We start from the raw sequence: 18,628 nt of genomic DNA on the forward strand, positions 1-18,628 counted from the left end.
AATGACGAATAAAGTGTCTTAGGTCATATTTCAACAAATGTAATACTTTTTGTCACTATGAAGCATGGATCGCTGTTGTAATTCATTGCAAATCTAAGCCACAAACCTTTCTTAGACACCTTTCAGGCTGCAGGTGGAACTACTCAAAGCAAAAGTTTTCAGTGGAAAATTCCTTAAACTTTGTCCAAGGTCCTCAGCAGAGGCAGCCAACCATAAAAATCTGAGTAAAATTAAGGATATTTAGCAAACATCTGAAAATCAAAGCTAAAGTTTTGCTATGCATCTACACATGAACAATCCTGACTTCAGAGCAGTGAGGTAGAATTACTGTTTTAGTAGAAGGTCTCTGAGTGATGGTTAATCATGCACCGCCTGCAGTACTACACCCACCTCTTATTCCCTCTGGCCCTTTGCTAACAGCTAACATATAAAAATCAAGAGAGCAGTTCATGGTACCCAGCAGAATATAAAACACTGACCCTGAGCATGTATAGAACTGTACAGCCCTGTGTAGTGTTTGGCCATATGTTTGTAGTGAGTCAGCGTTTCATGAATGAAGCAAAACGGGCCATAGTGTATTTTCATACCCCTGATCTTGCACTGTTTACCATAATAAAATAGTCTCTCAGCTTTATTGTCAAGCCCAGAAAGGATCATGTTATTTTTAATTCAAGGATAAGGAGAGAACAGGCTAAATTGTGCTTGCAAGCTTCTAACATGATAACAGTCCTACTCTCTTTCAGCAGTGTGATTGGCTCAGTGCAGCCATCAGTAGCCAAAGCCTTTAAAACAGGCAAACCATGCATCATTAACTGCTTTGAAATTCGTGATGTTACAGTGTTTTGACACATTATAATTACTGGGTAGGACGCATTCTGTGTTTATATTCTTTTATTCACTCTGCAATTGTAGAAACATCAACATTGTCTCCTTACTGTGAGGAGAGCAGAGGTCATGGTGAGCAGGTTTATAGTACAGATGTCTTTGCTAGATGTGTTACTGAAAAGGAGAAGATAACTTCAGAAAGTGTTGTCCTCACAATCAAAAATCTCTTCTGGCACTGGAGATTTAAATTTCAAGCAGCACATGCTGACCAATCACAGTTCTTGTGATCCTCATGTGGTATCTCTGTAGCTGCCATAGTCCCTGATATTATGTTGTGACATTGGGAAATATTGAGACATTTTAAACAACCATTAGCAGAGGTAAATTATCTTGAGTTAGTGGTCTCAAATATTCTAGAAAGCTCAACTTGTTTACATGATTTTGTGAAAGTTGAGTGTTGATATATTTCTTGATGCTGTGTCTCACTAGTCACCAGTATCTAAACCAACATCATTAGGCTAATTGGTGCTGATACTGAGCAATCAGTCAGCACACCTGGCCTGTGTCAGCTGTTGCACTTCTACTGCCTGATGGTTATTTTAAAGATAAGATAATATAAGATAGACTTAGACTTAGAAATTCAATCGCTACAGCAGCTCCAGATACAACACAACATAAAAGAAATAGAAAATACACAATAAATATTTAAAAAAATACAAGTAGAAGTATACAATAAGAGTCTTATGTATATTATTTACAGCTTTTATGTAATGTATTTTAATACTGCATAGGTCACAGCAGGAGGATATAACTGCACAGGATAACATATATAGAGCAGTATAGTTTAGAGAAAGTATACTGTAGTAAAGAGAAAGTAAAGTCTGGAAAAAGCAGCCTAGCTTTGTGCCTTTGTCATTGTTTGAAGTAACCTTCATGTTACAGAATAGGCCTCACATCCATTTTGAAGCAGAACTGGTGTTGGATGTTTAGAAATCTGGCTGCTGACAGAAGAAAAGCTCAGCTGTGACCTCATATTCTCAGCCAACTAGCTTGTTGACTGTCCTCTCATCAGTGGAATTTCCATGGCTGCTCAGCCGAAAAGGAGTGGGCTTTTTTTTTCCAATGACCTCTCCATCTTTCACACAACAAACACACATACACACAACCGTTCTGACTGCGGAGTCTCTCTCTATCTCTCCCTCAGAGCATGATGAGTGCGCCAGCGGGCAAAATTTGTGTGATGAGAACGCCATCTGCACCAACACCATCAGAGGACACCTGTGTACCTGCAAGCCGGGCTACGTGGGCAACGGCACCATCTGCAGAGGTAAGTTCCTGCCCTGGAACAGCCCTCCAGCCTCGCAAACACAAACACCCACAATACAGACTTGAACCTTCCTCCACATCCTTTGATAGTGGCTGATCCTCTACTCCTTCACATCGTGGTCAGTCTGGTTCACTCCTCCTTCACATCACCTAACCAGGCAGCAGCTGACACAGAAATGATGAAAATTGATTCTGGACCAGTTTCAGCCTGTTTTTCCACATGTGTGCCTCCTCTCCCTCACTGCCTACCCTGGTCCCTGTTGACCTGTAGCCCCGCCCAGTTGCCTCGCCCGGTTGGCTCTACAGTATCTTACAGATGGAGGGAGGAAGGAGGGCGGAAATGAGAGATGTTTTGGCGCAATGTGTGTGGCTGTGTGTGTACATACAGCACTAACAGCTGAATTATAAAGATAGAAAAAATGTATAATCTCTTTAGAAAAGCCTCCATTCAACTCCAGGCTGAGTAGACCGTTTGAGTGTTCTTAGTATACTTCAGCTAAATAGCTAGAGCATTTGTTAGTTGTGTGCTATCATTCTCAGAAAATGAAAACAGGAACAGTCAACAAAGTGCAAAGTGGATACCAGTTGGAATTAATTCTGAATAGGATTTTTTAATTATCTAGGTAACATATGCTCTGTTTAGACAACATAGATAATAATTAGTCAATATTATAGATACATTTTATACATATAAAATTATAATATTTTTTTCCCCTTATTCTGATCAGTTATGCCTATTCCAAGACCTGTAACATATTCATTAAGCTTCTACACAATACTGCACAGTACACATTTACAGCTGGGGCTGAGCGATACTTCACTGCTATCATGTGTCTACTTTCAGTGGGACTGTGATTAAACAAAAAATGCTGTTGTTCAAACTTTGCAAATAGTTGAGTTTTTAAGGTTTTGGTTTTACACATTTGACAGTTTTATGTGACCTAAAACGTGTCGTTTAAAGACTGTAGCACTATTTAATTTAATTTTTTATTTAATGGTGATTTTGAAAACTATATCAGAAAGTATTATATTTAATATTGTGATACTAGCTACATTAAAATGACGTACATATTGTACATTATCAAAAAATGCATTTTGTATTTCCCCAAATCAGCAGATTCAGAGGTGTGATGCATCTGTAAAATGTTACTGAAATAGATGCAAATTGACATCTTCTGCAGTGCAGGCAATAGAAAGGCATTAAAGTGACAGTTCCAGGATTTTAACAGAGTACAGCAGTGCATGTTTTCTGTACCAGGACAAAATGTACCGATAAGAAATGAATCAAGCTTTGTATAAGTTTGGAAAGTTTTGAACATCCTGCTGTAACTGTGCAACCTTGATATGTTACTTGGTTTCAGTAGCTTCTCACAATCAATGCAGATGTCTTGCCAATAAACACTGGCTCTTGGCCAAAACTAGCCGTCTTGACTGGCTGGCCAATTCAGAAATGGCATCTTTAATACCCTGAGCTCTGTGAGCAGGTTATTGAATAACCGCAGTCAATTCTCTTCATTTTTACAACAAGAGTGACTTATTGCTTTTTTATTGTAACAAATGATTTCCCATTCAGGGGAAGTTGAACTGTGTTAAACAACTCCTTTATCAAACTGAACAATAAAATGAAAAATAACAAACCAAAAAAAAAAAAACCATTAAATTACATTTATATTTATTTACCAAGCACATGAAAACCACCTTGGGAGCTTGCAGTGACATTTGTCTCTCTATAGTTCTATGACCCCATGTTAGTGTTAATACGAGTGAATATTTGTGGAGGGCTGTGCAGCTGTTTAGGTTCCCACATTGTGTGTGTGTGTGTGTGTGTGTGTGTGTGTGTGTGTGCATGTTCACACACAACCTTCATGTGTTCACTCAGCCATGTACTGTATGAACTATATTTAACTGTATATTTGCACTGAACGCTGCCGCAGTGGGACAGTCGCTGCAGGTTCGGGGCAGATAAAGCAGGATAGTCGATAGCAGTCCATGTAGGTCCCTTATGGAGTCTGAGGAGACTCGTTAGATTGTTGGCAGCTTCTACAAGCCAGAGGAGCATCACAGCTGTGTATTAACAGCCATGTTTACACTGGAGCCAGTGAGGTGAGAAGAGGGAAAACACACTGTATGTATTCAGTTTTCTAAAGTCTTAGATACAATCCCTTTCTCAAGAGACGCCAGGCCAAAATGGCAGTATAGAATAGATAACATGGGTGGGGTCACATTCTGGATCCAGTTATAATTTGACACGTTACAATCATTCAGGTTGCCATTTATCTAAAGAGCATGCAATATACCAAGAAGAACATTTGTACCATCTATTTACATGAATCTTATTTATTAAATATGGCATATGTTGCTTTTGACTTTTGCTGTTCAAAGATTTTGAAAGCTAAAGTTACATAGATTCATTAAAATATTAGAAAGAATTGAGATTTGGTCTGAAGATTTGATTCCGATTTCCTCATGAAGCAGTTTTTGGATTAGATCTTTTAAATGCCTGATACATATTTGGTGCATTTGGATTTTATTTTAGTTGGTTTTGTTTGGTTTTGTTTTGTTTTTATTATTTACTTATTACTTGTTATTTTGTCCCCATAGCACAGTACACTAGCACTATAAGCCAGACTTCTCACATGTACAACATATGCTGTAGGTACTAGAGTTTCGCTTTCATGAAATTTTAAATGAGTAAACCTATTATTTAAATTGGAAAATGTCTCAAGACTAAGAACCTCATCGAGCCATCAATGTACTCAAAAAGCAGACATTTGATATGCAGCCCTACTCATGTCTAGAGCTTAATTTGTAAAGAAAGAAATCCCATGAGCTCGCACGAAGCCCTTTCATGTAAATTTCATGACTGTGTGCTTATGCTTGGCTGCTGTCCAAGTCATGAGAGTATCATCAGGTTTAATTAGCCTTTCATTTTCCGAACCGCTTAACCATGATCTCAGTAAACTTCTAGCAAAATATGTTGTGTAATGGGATATCAGCGCTTTGAGGGAGCCAATCACCGGATGAGACTGGTCCTCACAGGCAGCCTTAGTACAGGTTCCATCAACACTAAACAACTGCAGCTTGCAAGGCTAAAACCTGCATAAAAAATCATTTTGGGTTTTTATTTGTCTTCTTTGGATTTTCTGAAAACCTGATAATTATAGATGTATATATATACTTATATAGTTCTATTGACAACCATTTTGAAAATCCTTTAAAATTTAAAACCAAAATCTAGTCCACTGTTGGCTGGGGTAAGCCAGATATTTTGATCATCTTTCAACTGATTTAACAGAGGTAAACATTAAAGCACAGTTAATTTTGACCCCCGTGCCATGTTCCACCGTGATTTCTCACTCATTAATTCATGTTCTGTGTCTGCACTGCGGCTCATTACCGTGACAACCAATAATGTTGTAATTAGAGGGACAGGACGGAGGAAAGCATGTCAGTCATACCAATGATTAGCAAAGGATAGTGTGGAAATATGTTGCTACAGGTGGATGTCTGTGTGTGAGAGTGAGTGCATCGGGAAAACGGATAAATTAAGAAAAGGAAAGCAAGAGTAGGAAAAAGAGACCAAAGGTAGATGCAAAGAGGGCGATGGAGGAAAGAGGAAGAAGATTACAGGAGAAGGAAAAAGAAGTATGTGTTTCTAACCGCACCCACCCTCCCTCCTACACCCTTCTGTAACACAGGCATTAGGATGGGCGGCAGGTGGAAGGCAGGTCTAGGGAGAGATCAATGCAATTTGCAAAGTGCCTTCCACACAGTTTCTGCCGCTGGATTGTCTCCAGGCTTGTGACACACACACACACATACATACGCACACACACACATACGCACGCACACACACACACACACACACACACACACACACACACACACACACACACACACACACACTTGATTGTCCCTGTGCCCAGGACTGTGAGTAGTGGTAGTATACAACCTGACTGTAGCACTACCTCCACATTTTTCACTCTGGAAGTCACATTTAATGTGCAATTGATGTAACAGAGCAGCTAGAGAGGCGACTGTCTCAAACAATGTTTAGAATATGAATTATGGAACATTAAAATTACTAAACGTGGTGAAAAGACGTTAACATATGGTAAGTGGACACCAGAATAAAGTATTTGGGTGCATGGACATTACACCAGTACATGATTGAGCACCTCCTTTTAAAACCATGACTCCTGCTGAAGCCTTCACTCTTCTGGTAAGGCTTTCCTAGAACCTGGCTGCAGGGACTTGCTGCAATTCAGCCAAAAGAGCATAAGTGGTGTTGGACCATACGGTTTTAATTTGTCCCAAAGTTGTTGGATGGGTTTGATATCAGGGCTCTGTCTGCCAGTCAAGTTCTACCACACCGAACTAGATGTGTATCTTTATGCATGGAGGCCTTCCCCAAACTGTTGGCACAAACTCACACATATGATCTAAAATGTCATTCTATGCTGTAAGATTCATCTTAATTATCTTAAAAAATGTGGGGTCCTGCTCAAATTAGGTGTGTCGCACTATATCAGCAGTGACATTCACCCATTCACACACAGTCATACACTATAATGGTGGCAAAGGCTCATCACAAACAGATACTAACTAATTCACACACATTCACACATCAACTGTATTTCTTTATACCTCTTTTATTTTCTATACAAATGTTTTGTAAGCTGCTGGAAATCCAAATTTCCTTGACGGAGTCATCCCAAAGGGATCAATAAAGAGAAGTCTAAGTCTACCAATGGCACATCACTGGGTGGAGTTTAGTATCTTGCTCAAGGACATTTCAACATGCAGCAGGAGGAGCCGGGGGTCGAACCGCAAGTTATTCTTATTGTGTAATAATATACATAATATTACGTAATAATAAAAATCCATTGCCTCTTAAATAATTTCCATTTTTTCCGTTCTCACTCATTCATTCGTTCCTTACACTCGTACTTTCAGTGTCATTTGCCAAAAAAGAGACAGAAAACACAAAAGACTTTTTCCCAAATTTTCCATATTGTGATAATATTGTTATCATCAATTCTTTTGGCCACAATCGTGTAGTGAAAATCTGATATTGTGACTGCCCTAACTCAAACCATGCAAATCAGCCCCAGACTAAAGGTACAGAAATGTACTGGGGTAGGCATGTCCACATACTTTTGGCTATATAGTGTAGCTTATCTATGATCAGCCAGTATACAGAGATCATTCATGACAGTGTCAACCCTACTCACTGATCATATTTGTCAGAAGCAGGTGAGGAAATTCTATACTTTTTAATAATGTCATTAAAACTTCCTGCGTCTTACCTTTCCTATTCTGGCCAATTAGTATTATGTGAGCAGGGAGTTGGAGGAATCTGCCTCTATTTTCCCCTCCCCCTGAGATCTCATTACTGTGTGATGGCGACAGTGTTGGCCAATCGACCTGTGCCTCCCATCTCATTCCCCTCATACATCACTGCGGCCCTCTCAGGAATAAGGGAATTAGTCTGAGTGTGACTGCAGCTCCTCAGCCTGTCCCTGCTAATGTTAATAAGGCAAAAAAGTGTGTTTAGCCAGCCTTGAGCAACGAGTCCATAGTAGACGGGGCAAAATCGGGTTTCAGAGCCAAAAGTGTGTGATTAACTTGACATGTTAAAAGCAAACAGGTGATGAGCACCCTTGAGTGACAACAGCTTATTTCCTGTGAAAGCAAACATTTTCAAATTGCACTGCTGCATTTGAATTGGTTTACAAAGAAAGATCATCTCATTCACAAATGTATAATTTGACCGTATGGATTTGTTGGGGGTGACAAGGACACTTACAGGTGTGGCTTTGCACACTCAGTGGCTTTAAACCTCAAAATCTCTCAGTTAATATTTTTTGAGACCTTGAGGGAAAAACACTCTCTCAGATCAGTGTCCTCTGTTAGATCTCATTAAGTGATGTTTCATGAATTACAGATCCTTTCTGTACTTGCCTGAACACCTTCCTTTTCCTGTAGTGAATACCTTTCCCTTAAAGGACCAGTGTATAGGATTTAGTGGCATCGGGCAGTGAAGCTGCAGATTGCAACCCACTAAATAATGCTCACCTTCAAAGCTTGTAGGAGTAACTACAGTGGCTGTGAACTTGGGGAAAATAAATAGATCTACAGCCAATGTTTGGCTTGTCCATTCTGGGCTACTGTAGAAACACAGCAATTCAACGGCATACACTGACCCACTCCCTTTTTATAGATGCAAAATGGCTAATTTTAAGGTAAAGAACACACAGCAATTCTTTTCAGGTGATTATACAGAAATGAAAACATACCCATGAATCTCATTTTTCATTTTTGCCAAGAGATCCTCCTAAATGTTACACACTGGACGTTTAATGCGTTCCAATAACCCCTGTAGAGTGGGACTGGACTTTTGGTATTTAGCTGCAATTAAGGTCTTCTAATAATTTCCCCCTGCTGTATTGTCGGTACAAAAAGGCAGCTCTAGACAGATTCTCACACTTGTTGATTCTGTGTGACTGACGCCAAGATGACTTGTTTTCCTGACAAGCAACCTTGTGTGGTTGTGTGAATAATTCCTTTCCTATTTCACCTCACATGTCTCACTTTTTACTACAGGAGAGTAATTATGGCTGATAATGCTGCTACAGCAATGCCATGCCCCTTCAGTGACTGATAATGACACAATGGATTTGCTTGCCGCTGATATTATGCAAACAGACAATAGATGGAGAAGTGCTGCTATTGTGGAGGCTCTTACTGTTCAGCCTTAGTGCAGCTCTGGTTTAAAAACATGTTTCAAGATATTAAAATCAAATAAAATTACAGTATTCATCCCTTCTTGAGGGGTTTTCCAATCCAAATTTTACACACAGTTAAGTGGGGAAAACCCAGCTTGTTAGTGCACTTGGTAATCACATAGTTTCAAATTCAACTCCATATCTGCCATGTGCCCACCTCCTAGCATGCCTGCAGCTGCCCCCCTGCCTGCCTGCTGTGACTGGGATGATTACAGGGACACATAAAGGAAGGCCTCCTTCTCAAGAGCCCATTTTGCCACATTGATTGGCTTAAAGTGAGAAGAAATGGGGGGGTTAAGAAGACTGCCTTTTACCTTTACTTACTCTGTCTTCCTTCCCTTCTTCTCTCTTTCTCTCCCCCTTCCTTTTGCATTGCAGTTCTCTTGGGGAGTGAAAGGGCTACCATTATGTCATCTTCTTCGGAGCACAATAAATAAGCCACAATAGTTCTATCGGAGCACGGCATAAGATTATAGATCAGCATTGTTCCCACTGCCAGCCTAATGATCAGCAGCCTATTGCAGAGCCTTTGTCAGCAGCAGAATGAGTGAGCTAATCTTGTTAATGGTCCGTTTCATTCCCTAGAACTGGTTTGTATAGACAAAGGGGTTTTAAATAGAGAGGATTTGAGTAGCGAGTCTAAACAGCGGCGCAGAGGACAAAGGCATTGACTCGTGCTTTTCTCATCTTGCTATCGGAGCTAATCACAGAGAAACCATGTTGAAACCAGCTAACAGTGAGCAGTGGAACTCTAAGGCTAATGTATTCTGAAAGATGGGGGGGTGGAGGGGTGTTTGCTGCAGGGAGGGGAAAAGTGAAATGAGCGGGGGTGGGTTGAGGGTTGAGGGTGTTGGATTCAGCCTTCATTTCCTCTACAAGTATGAAGCATTTAATTTTCTGTTTACATAATTATTGCTCCCCTTCATCCCTTTTTGATAGGAACAACACATTTAGCGGCTTCTCTGCTGTGTAGTTCTATGCTAGAGGGCATAGTGTTTTACAGCATTTAATTGGGTGAAAACCACAGTATCTGAAGCTATGATTAATTGCAAATGTAGAAAAAAAAAAGTACCAAGAAAAAAAAAAAGTACTTGTTTTTGAAGCTTTGTAGCAATTATCATTTCAGGCAATTATTTTTAGTCTGTGGCCTGCTGTTAGATGTAGCTGCTGTGCAGCAAAGAGAAAAATCCTCTCTTGTGTTCAGCTCCATCAGATACACTATTGTAATGTAATACAAAGTACCAAGCAAAAATTGAGCCTGTTGTCCTTATTCTCTTTGATCCATGGTGTTTTTTGTCTTCAATCAGTCTTGTGTTAGTGATAGTCTGCAGTATTAAATCTGTGCAAAGAATACCCTGTTTAATATGGAGATACTTGTCAGTGATGCAGTGTGATACAGAAAGGATTACAACACTATAATAACTGCAAACTCTAATATTAGTTTGCTAATTCTAGTCTTTTCTGCTGCAACAATTCTAAAACTTAATTTGTAGTAATTTGTCATATAGAATATTAGTACTGTTCAGAGCTGTAGACTTGAATTAGATTACAGTAAATGGAATGAAGACATGAGATTTGACTTGGACTTGATTTACTTGAAATTGTGACATTGTATTGGTCAGCATACAGGAACCTGCAAACTTTGTTTAGATCTTGACTTTCATTCTGCTTACGAAGACTTGCTCTGACATACTTGATTTGAGATTTACACTCCCCTCAAAAGACTTAAAAACATTTTTTGGTGCTGTTACAGCTCCTAATATTGCAGTCAGACTCATGTTCTGAGCCTTTGGGGAGAGAATGTGAAGTTCACGTGTGTACGTATGTGTATGTATGTGTTTCATGGTTCGACAGCTTCTCAAGAGCAGCTAGGAGGTCCACTGAGGAATGTGTTTGAAGACCACTCTGGCTGAGTTAAAATAAACTCTTATCATCCAGAGTGTGTCTGTTTTTTTTTTCTATAGATGCATTTTATAAGTGTTTTATGGATTTCTCTTGCTTTCTGTCTCTCTGTGTCCTCCCTTGGTTTTTCTCCATTAAGGTGAATGTGAGACAGGAAGAGGTGTGAGGGTTAAGTTGAATGCAGGAAAGTAGAGCCTCACACCGTTTGCATATCCGCAGCCAATGATAGAACACACTTATAACCTAGAAAACATGTATACAGCATTTGTGATATCAAATTAAGGTTCCCAACCTTTTTGGCTTGTGACCCCTAGAATTGAAGCTACTTATATTTCCCCATCGCCCTCATTTATAGGGTTATAGGTCTGAATTAGTGAAAATCCTGTATTTCACACAAAACAATATAGAAAAGTCAGAAATGAATTGTGGACATAAAATGAAATCTAAAATAAACTGAAACACATTTTTGTGTATTGGGTTTGTTGTTTGTTTTTCTTGTTATCCCTTAGATCATCTTCTGACCTGTGAACCACTGATTTATGGTAAAGAGATGTTTTGAAGCCTAGAGTTTGTTTTATGTCTTGTTTTATGCAAGCTGGATTAAGCCTTGGTGAAGCTTAGGTCAGGCAGGGTAGTGGCACCACCACTGCAATTGTCTGAGATACTTGTCTATCTATCAACACCATAAACATACTTTTCTTTACATTTCTGGGTGCTGCCATTAAAAATGGAAAGCAAGGTTATTTGACAAACACATAAGAAAAACATGCACTAGTTAAGAAAGATCACGAAAGAGTAAGCACATTTGTTTAAATATATTGCTGCTTATGATTAATAGCCAAGCACATATCACAAGCTAGAGAAATAAATTGTACTGATTACAGTACAATAATCTACTCCCATGAATCAGTAGCTTCAGTTGAGATGAGACATACTCATATGCTGCAAATGTAAATAAAAATAAATGACACCTTCCATTTGATGTGTATTTGCCTTAATAGGAACAAGTGTACAACACTGGATATGTGTGTAGATGATAAATAATGCATTAGTTTGTTGATAAAGTTGTGCTTAGCATCTCATGTTCACTTAATTTCTCTAGATGACTTCTCCCTTGTGAAATCAACAAAATTCAAAATTCAAAGAAAACAAATTTTGTTCAGAACCAAGTGTGTCACCCCAGTCACTCTCAGAACTATACTGAATTTAATTTGCAACCTGTAGTAATAGCATAAAGAAATTCACCTGGTACAAAGCTGTGTTGTAAAAAAGCCTGTTTTCAAACACAAACGGGGTTTCAACTGGGACTGAACAGCACAAAGCCCAAAGGCTCCGGGCTCCAAAACACTTTAGTTCAAATCTGTGGGCCCTGACTGATTTATGGCAGGCTGCAGGCTACACACACACGCACGCACACACACACACACACACACACACACACACACACACACACACACACACACACACACACACACACACACACACACACACACACACACGTATAAATAACAGCTATAGTAGAGGAAATTATTGACGAGGAAAATGCCTTGAAACTTGAGCTGGTGTTGTCCAATAATGTTTACTCACAGCCATTGCTCGGGATTTTACTTTAAAGGACCAGTGTGTAGGATTTAGTGGCATCTAACAGTGAAGTTACTTCTGAAAGTTTCACAAGTGATCTTGGAGGCACCAAGAGGCCATTGACATGAACAGCTGATTCTGACCTGGACTATAGTGATATTCTTATCCTTACGTGACAGATGTATTAGCCTTGCTGCTTTATTCAAAGCATGAATACCTTCCCCACTTGTACATACAGGTGCATTCTGACAGCAAAAGAGTCAATGAACCTGTGCAAAATAATGTTCCGTAATATATATTGACAAAGGTTTGCATTGAATCCAGTGCATAAGAAATCAGCTGAAATTGAATGTGTAAGGCAGTAACACTGTTTCCATCCTGCAAACAACTATTATTAAATGGACTGCATTTATATAACTCCACTCAAAGCGCTTTACACTACAGGTCAACATTCACCCAGTCACCCACATTCATACACCAATGGCAAAAGCTGCCATGCAAGGTGCTAACTGCTTATCATAAACAGAAACTATTGTTTATTCACACACCGATGGCACAGCAGTTGGGAGTAATTTGGGGTGGACGATCCGCTTTCTCTAAGCCACAGTCACCCTTGTACATATTATCTATTACTGTTATATTACTGGATAACTGGGAACGGTAATACAATTACTATCAGCTAATCAATAATTCCAGTCCTTCACTAATGAACTGTATCATTTTAAAGAATTGCCTACTAATAGTTATTGACATGCTGTTGTTGTTGTCACTTTGTCCCAGTCACTGTTACAGTCAGGATATGAGCTATGACTTTATTTGTCATTTCTGCTTTCATATCAATAAGGAACATTTGAACAAAGATATGTAGACAAAGACAGGCAGTACCTCATCAATGCAGTTGAGGGGATCAGCTGTATATACACCAATCAGCAATAACATTATACAACAAACTGTGATGCACTGTGTGTTCTGACACCTTTCTATCAGAACCAGCATTAACTGTTTCAGCAATTTGAGTTATAGTAGCATGTCTGTTGGATCGGACCACACGGGCCAGCCTTCACTCCCCACTCGATCAGTGAGCCTTGGCCACCCGCGACCCTGTCGTCGGTTCAGTGCTTTTCCTTCTGTGGACCACTCTGACCACTGCAGATCGGGAAACACCCCACAAGAGCTGCAGTTTTGGAAATGCACTGACCCATCTAGCCATTACAATTTGGCCCTTGTCAAGGTCGCTTAAAATCCTCATGCTGCCCATTTTTCCTGCTTCTGACACATGTGCCATTATAACCACATTATCAGTGTTATTCACGTCACCTGTTAGTGGTCATACTGGTACAGCTGATGGGTGTAGATCCAGTGTGTGTTTGTGTGTGTGTGTGTTGGTGTGGGTGTGGGTGCGGTGTGGTCTTTTAAACACAGCTCTTTTAAAGCAAGAGCTAGAGACATTAATTTAGTACCCAGAAAACGACCGGAAAGGCACAGAAAAAAAAAAAAAGAATTATTGTATTGTTATTCATATGATATTGTAGAATGAATGTCACTAATGATAAGTAAATAACACAAACTTTATTGTTCCAGGGAAATTTGTCTTGGACTCCGCTCGCTTACAGACAGAATCCCACAGAGACAAAATACAAAGAGCTGGATACAAGTGGATAGAAAATATAAAAATAGTTTGCAGTAGCAGGCAATGATCACCATGTTTACCATCTTCACTTATTAGCATGCAAATAGCCCTAACACTGGTGGAAAGTAACTAGGTGCATTTACTCTAATACTGGAATATATAATTTTTTCTGCTATAGTTAATAGTTACTTTTCAGATAAAAAATTTAATAAGCTACAATGAGCATATAAAATACAATGCATTGTTACACAATAAATTAAACCAGTATATGAAATTTAAGATTTATTTTAAAAGAAATGGCTGTTAAAAAAAAAAAAAAATTGAAAAAATGCGACCTTTAAACTATGACCTGCTGGTGCTGCTAAATGAAAACTGAGAGAACGACCGCAGTTGTTGGGTTTCATGCTCTAGGGACTATGAATATCCCAAACCATCAATACCATCCCTAGAGCCCTGCTAGCATGGATAAAAAGGTTGAACCGGAGGTCACAGAGGAAAAAATACAGATTAGTATAGTGAGACGTTAGTGTGTTGACAAAGTGAAAGAATGAAGCAGCAGCCACCTCATTGTGGGGGATGTTATGACGGTTTCTGTTTCCTTCACCTGCCTTTAATACCAGCCACTGCTCTGCCTGATGGGGCTTCCACCTGCACACACACGTATGCATATCCGAATCCACTTTACATCCCCATCTTATCCGCAGCTTCTTTTAATGCAGATTTCTCAGCTGTCACTTCCATCATCTTCTCTTCTTTCATCCATCTATTTCCCACCTCTCATCCGTCCTCCGTCTCTTCCATGAGCTGTCTGTCAGGGTGACACTGACAGGTCTAGTATGCAGTCATATTTTTAAAGGTTTTTTTTTTTCTTTTCTTGCTTGCTATTTATGCTCTGTATCTTCAGAGAGAATGAATGAGTGTGGAAATGAAGAGGTTTTATGAGATATTGCTCTCAGGTATGAGCAGAGTAGAGACTACTGCTGCAGGATGCCACGTGCAGATATGATTACATTTTACTCACCTCTTTATTTATTTTTGTAAAGGAAAAAGTTGTTAAAGGTTGTAGAATCCATCTTTTATCCATATTATCAAATCATTTATTAGAGAGTGAAAACATGGGTAATCAGACACACACTAAAACTCCATATGCAAATATTATGAGTACAGTAGGTCAAAGCTGGACGTAGCCCTGAAAATCTAAATGATGTTAGTGAAATTGGGGCCAAGTAACTAAAACAAGCGCAGGGTTTATTGTTTTCAGTTACTGTTCAAATTCTTCTATTCTGTTCTTATAATATTAAACAAACAGGTTCTGAGCAAGCTCTCTTACATGACTGGGAAGAAAAAATATATTGTTTACTTAAATTATTATGATTATCCAAATATAGGGACATTGATTATCCATTGTTTGTGTGTGTGTATGTGTTTCCCTTGTATTTGAATATAATCGAAAACCAAAGAGAAAAAAACACCACTCTGGACCAACAAGTGACTTTTCAACACAATCTTTCTCATAAAATCAAATTCACATCCAGACTTGATGCGACGCATATCCCTCCTCCAGATTCCAGCAGCATGGGTCATGTGTATTTCCATCACTACATCTCGCATCTCAGCAGCAAACTTCATCTTATCAGTGAAACAGCAGAGGTTGGAGAAAACAGTGGTGTTAGCCTGCCTACCTGTGTGTGTGTGTGTGTGTGTGTGTGTGTGTGTGTCTCAGTAATGGATTCAGATAGAGGGAGTTGTGTTGCTTGTCCTGCACCGCCCTTGGTTATGAAAGCTCCTCACATCCAGTTGCCAAGGGCGTCCCTGCTCCTCCTATCCTCGCTGCTCTGATAGGTTCATGCCCCCACGACTCTTCCACAGATGAAAATAGATAAAATCATCCAGACGTGGCGTGAACAGCCAGTTAATGTTTGCCACACACTGATTCAGTTGAAAAAAAAGGCAGTGAGATGAATATGTTTTTGGGTTGTGTTTTCTTTTTGTTTTTTTGTTTTTTATTCAGTTGTTATTCAGCAATTGATTTTTTTATTTTTATTTTTTTAATAAAAAAATACAAAACAAACTTCTAACAAATAGAACTGTTTTAGCTTGAGGTTATTTTGTTTTTCTTTATTGACAGAGTCCTGCCAAGATCTTCTCTTTATAAACTTATTTTCACCAAACTATACATACTTCAACTTCAGTTGTACTTCAACTGGGTAAGTTTTCAAACACATAAATGCATCTATAAACATACATACGCCCACACTTAGCACCCACTTCTAAGCACGAATGTACTCCTTATGTAAGTGTGGTTTTCTTGTCAACTCAAAGGATCAAACTTTTTAATTCAAGCCAGTACATAGTAATTAGGTTTATTTATAGCATACATAATAACATTACTATATAAACTTTACTAAGGCTACTGGCTGAAACGCGATAACCCAACGCTAATGTCACCTCTTAAGTTGTTATGGCGATCATGTTAGCAAGCAGTTGATTGCACAACCAGCAGTTACACATTCTTTTGGAGTCACGTTTGTGCCCACCTAATGATACGTTGTGTTTTGAAATGCTACTAATGAGAGCTGTGAGAGTGAACTAAAACAGTAAAGTTGCAGGCCATAAACCTAAACAATAATCTGAAATACACCGAAATCAGCTGAAGAGAACTGCTGACTCAGATGATAATTCTGTCAGTTTGTTTTGTGGGGATTTTCTTATTTGTGTATAATCCTATAAATAGTGAAGAAAAATATCATTTGAATTATGGTCATATTTGACAACAATCTCATCCAACACATTCCTATAATCTTCTAACAAAATGGTTTCCTTTGCACAATATCTCCCCAAACTAAATGAATGTTTTCTGATCTGGCACCCCAATCACCAGGAGAGGATTGTTTGTCAGTGCCTTCCAAAATTGTTCTAAAAAATGATTCGTAACAACATTTTCCAATCTGCCACCTCTGTGATTACGGTGTGATTAGGTTTAGGCAACTAAAACTACTTGATTGAGGTTAGGGAAGGATGGATGGAAGTCCGAATGTACACCTGTGTTCCTGACATGTTTGCATGTAGTCAATCTGAACACATAACCCAACTGCTTATCATGTGTATGAAAGCCAAGCAGGTTCATAAAATAGAGCATCTGTGAGTCTTTTAATGCAGCCTTTACTTGTGGATATTTATAAAAATGTGACTTTGGATTAGGATTATAGAGCATGCTTTTAAGAGATCAGTCGAGACAGCATTTTAAAGTGGCATTAAGCAGGGCTGTCCAGAAATGGATAACTATGTACACAAGAACATGTAGTATTTTGCTGCCTAAAGTGTTATCAGCAGAGAAAAAAATACAGCGCTTTGAATGCTTTTAAAGTGGAAGCAAGAATCTCAGAAGGCCATTTAAACATTGACAGCTGTTTTACATCTAGAAAATGTGTCACAGAAAAAAATCTGGTTGTCACTTGTGCTCATGTTTTTCAGTCTTCCTGTCTAACAAACTAATGGCACCTCAGTGTTAGCTCAGTCTTCTGCTGCCATCTGGTTATGGAGGCAACATTTCAAGCTGTCTTTCTGCATGCACACTACTAATATATGTGCAATTCATTTTGACCTCTATGGTTCACTGGCAGGTTTAGTTTTTTTAAAGAAGTGATTTCAGAGTAATTGAAGAGAAAGTGAATTAATTACCAAATCCCTCACACATGCAGTTTTTAATGAAATACATTTAAGCAACAGTTTCTGGGACAGCTAAGCTGTAATGGGAGTAAAAATAGCATCTAGGAGAACGATAAAGAGGTAATACTATGACACCATACTTATTACTGGAATTGCTCTGTAATTTGTAGTTTTACTTGGAAACCCACATGGCTCTCCCGCCCTCCATCCCTTAGCAGTTTGAAATGTGCGGAGGTCCGTTCCAGAGCGAGAAATCTTGGAAAGCACCTGGTGGAATTAATTGTCGTGTCAGTGGTATTGATCAACCACCCTTTCAACCCTCTGCAGATACATTATGGCAGTAAAAATCTTCCTTAATGAATCTTTAATCCATGCCGACCGCCTGGCCCGAGTCCTTATTGTCTTGTAAGTGCGGCCATTATCTGTGATGTTCAGTAAATGCCCAACAGAGTACAGCCAAGGGTGAGCTGCCTCTACTCTGATGCATAACAAAGTGAGGCATTTGTATGAGTAAATGGTTTTGTGTTAATACTTTCTTAGCTGAGTTTCTGGCCTGCTCAGCTCTTCCTTGCAGGCTTGACAGTGGACTTCTAGCTCTCCCTTTAAGCCTGCAGTTGTGCATTCATTAGCAGGCAAACTATGCAGATGTTATACAGATACACTGCAGAGAGAAAAAGAGAAATGTCGTCTCTTTATTCTTCTGAGATCAGGTTTGTGGGAGAGATGAAGAGGAAGGCAGTCCATTATCTAGATACCCCTCTGTTCCTCTGTCAGAACTACTGAGGGTGTGCTCAGGAGCGCTCTGTGATGTGTTTTATTGTACATTCTCTTCCCTCTTCCTCATATCAGCATCTGTTGGAAGACATGCTCAGATTTAAAATCTGCATTAATTGATGTTTGGCCAGTA

General features: G+C 39.2%; 2 protein-coding genes across 2 annotated transcripts in view; one reads left to right on the forward strand and one right to left on the reverse strand.

The window, feature by feature from the left end:
- Positions 1 to 18,628, reverse strand: part of lrp4 (low density lipoprotein receptor-related protein 4) — a 561,339-nt gene that overhangs the window by 340,969 nt on the left and 201,742 nt on the right. The gene's annotated exons all lie outside the window — the stretch shown is intronic.
- LOC127351684 (protein kinase C-binding protein NELL1-like) overlaps positions 1 to 18,628 on the forward strand; it is a 234,698-nt gene that overhangs the window by 178,637 nt on the left and 37,433 nt on the right. The window contains exon 14 of the mRNA XM_051379480.1: positions 2,030 to 2,152. Coding sequence (XP_051235440.1) covers positions 2,030 to 2,152 — 123 coding nt within the window. The remainder of the gene's footprint in view (positions 1 to 2,029; positions 2,153 to 18,628) is intronic.

This window comes from Dicentrarchus labrax, unplaced genomic scaffold (genome assembly GCF_905237075.1).
Source record: "Dicentrarchus labrax unplaced genomic scaffold, dlabrax2021, whole genome shotgun sequence".
Taxonomy (NCBI): domain Eukaryota; kingdom Metazoa; phylum Chordata; class Actinopteri; family Moronidae; genus Dicentrarchus; species Dicentrarchus labrax.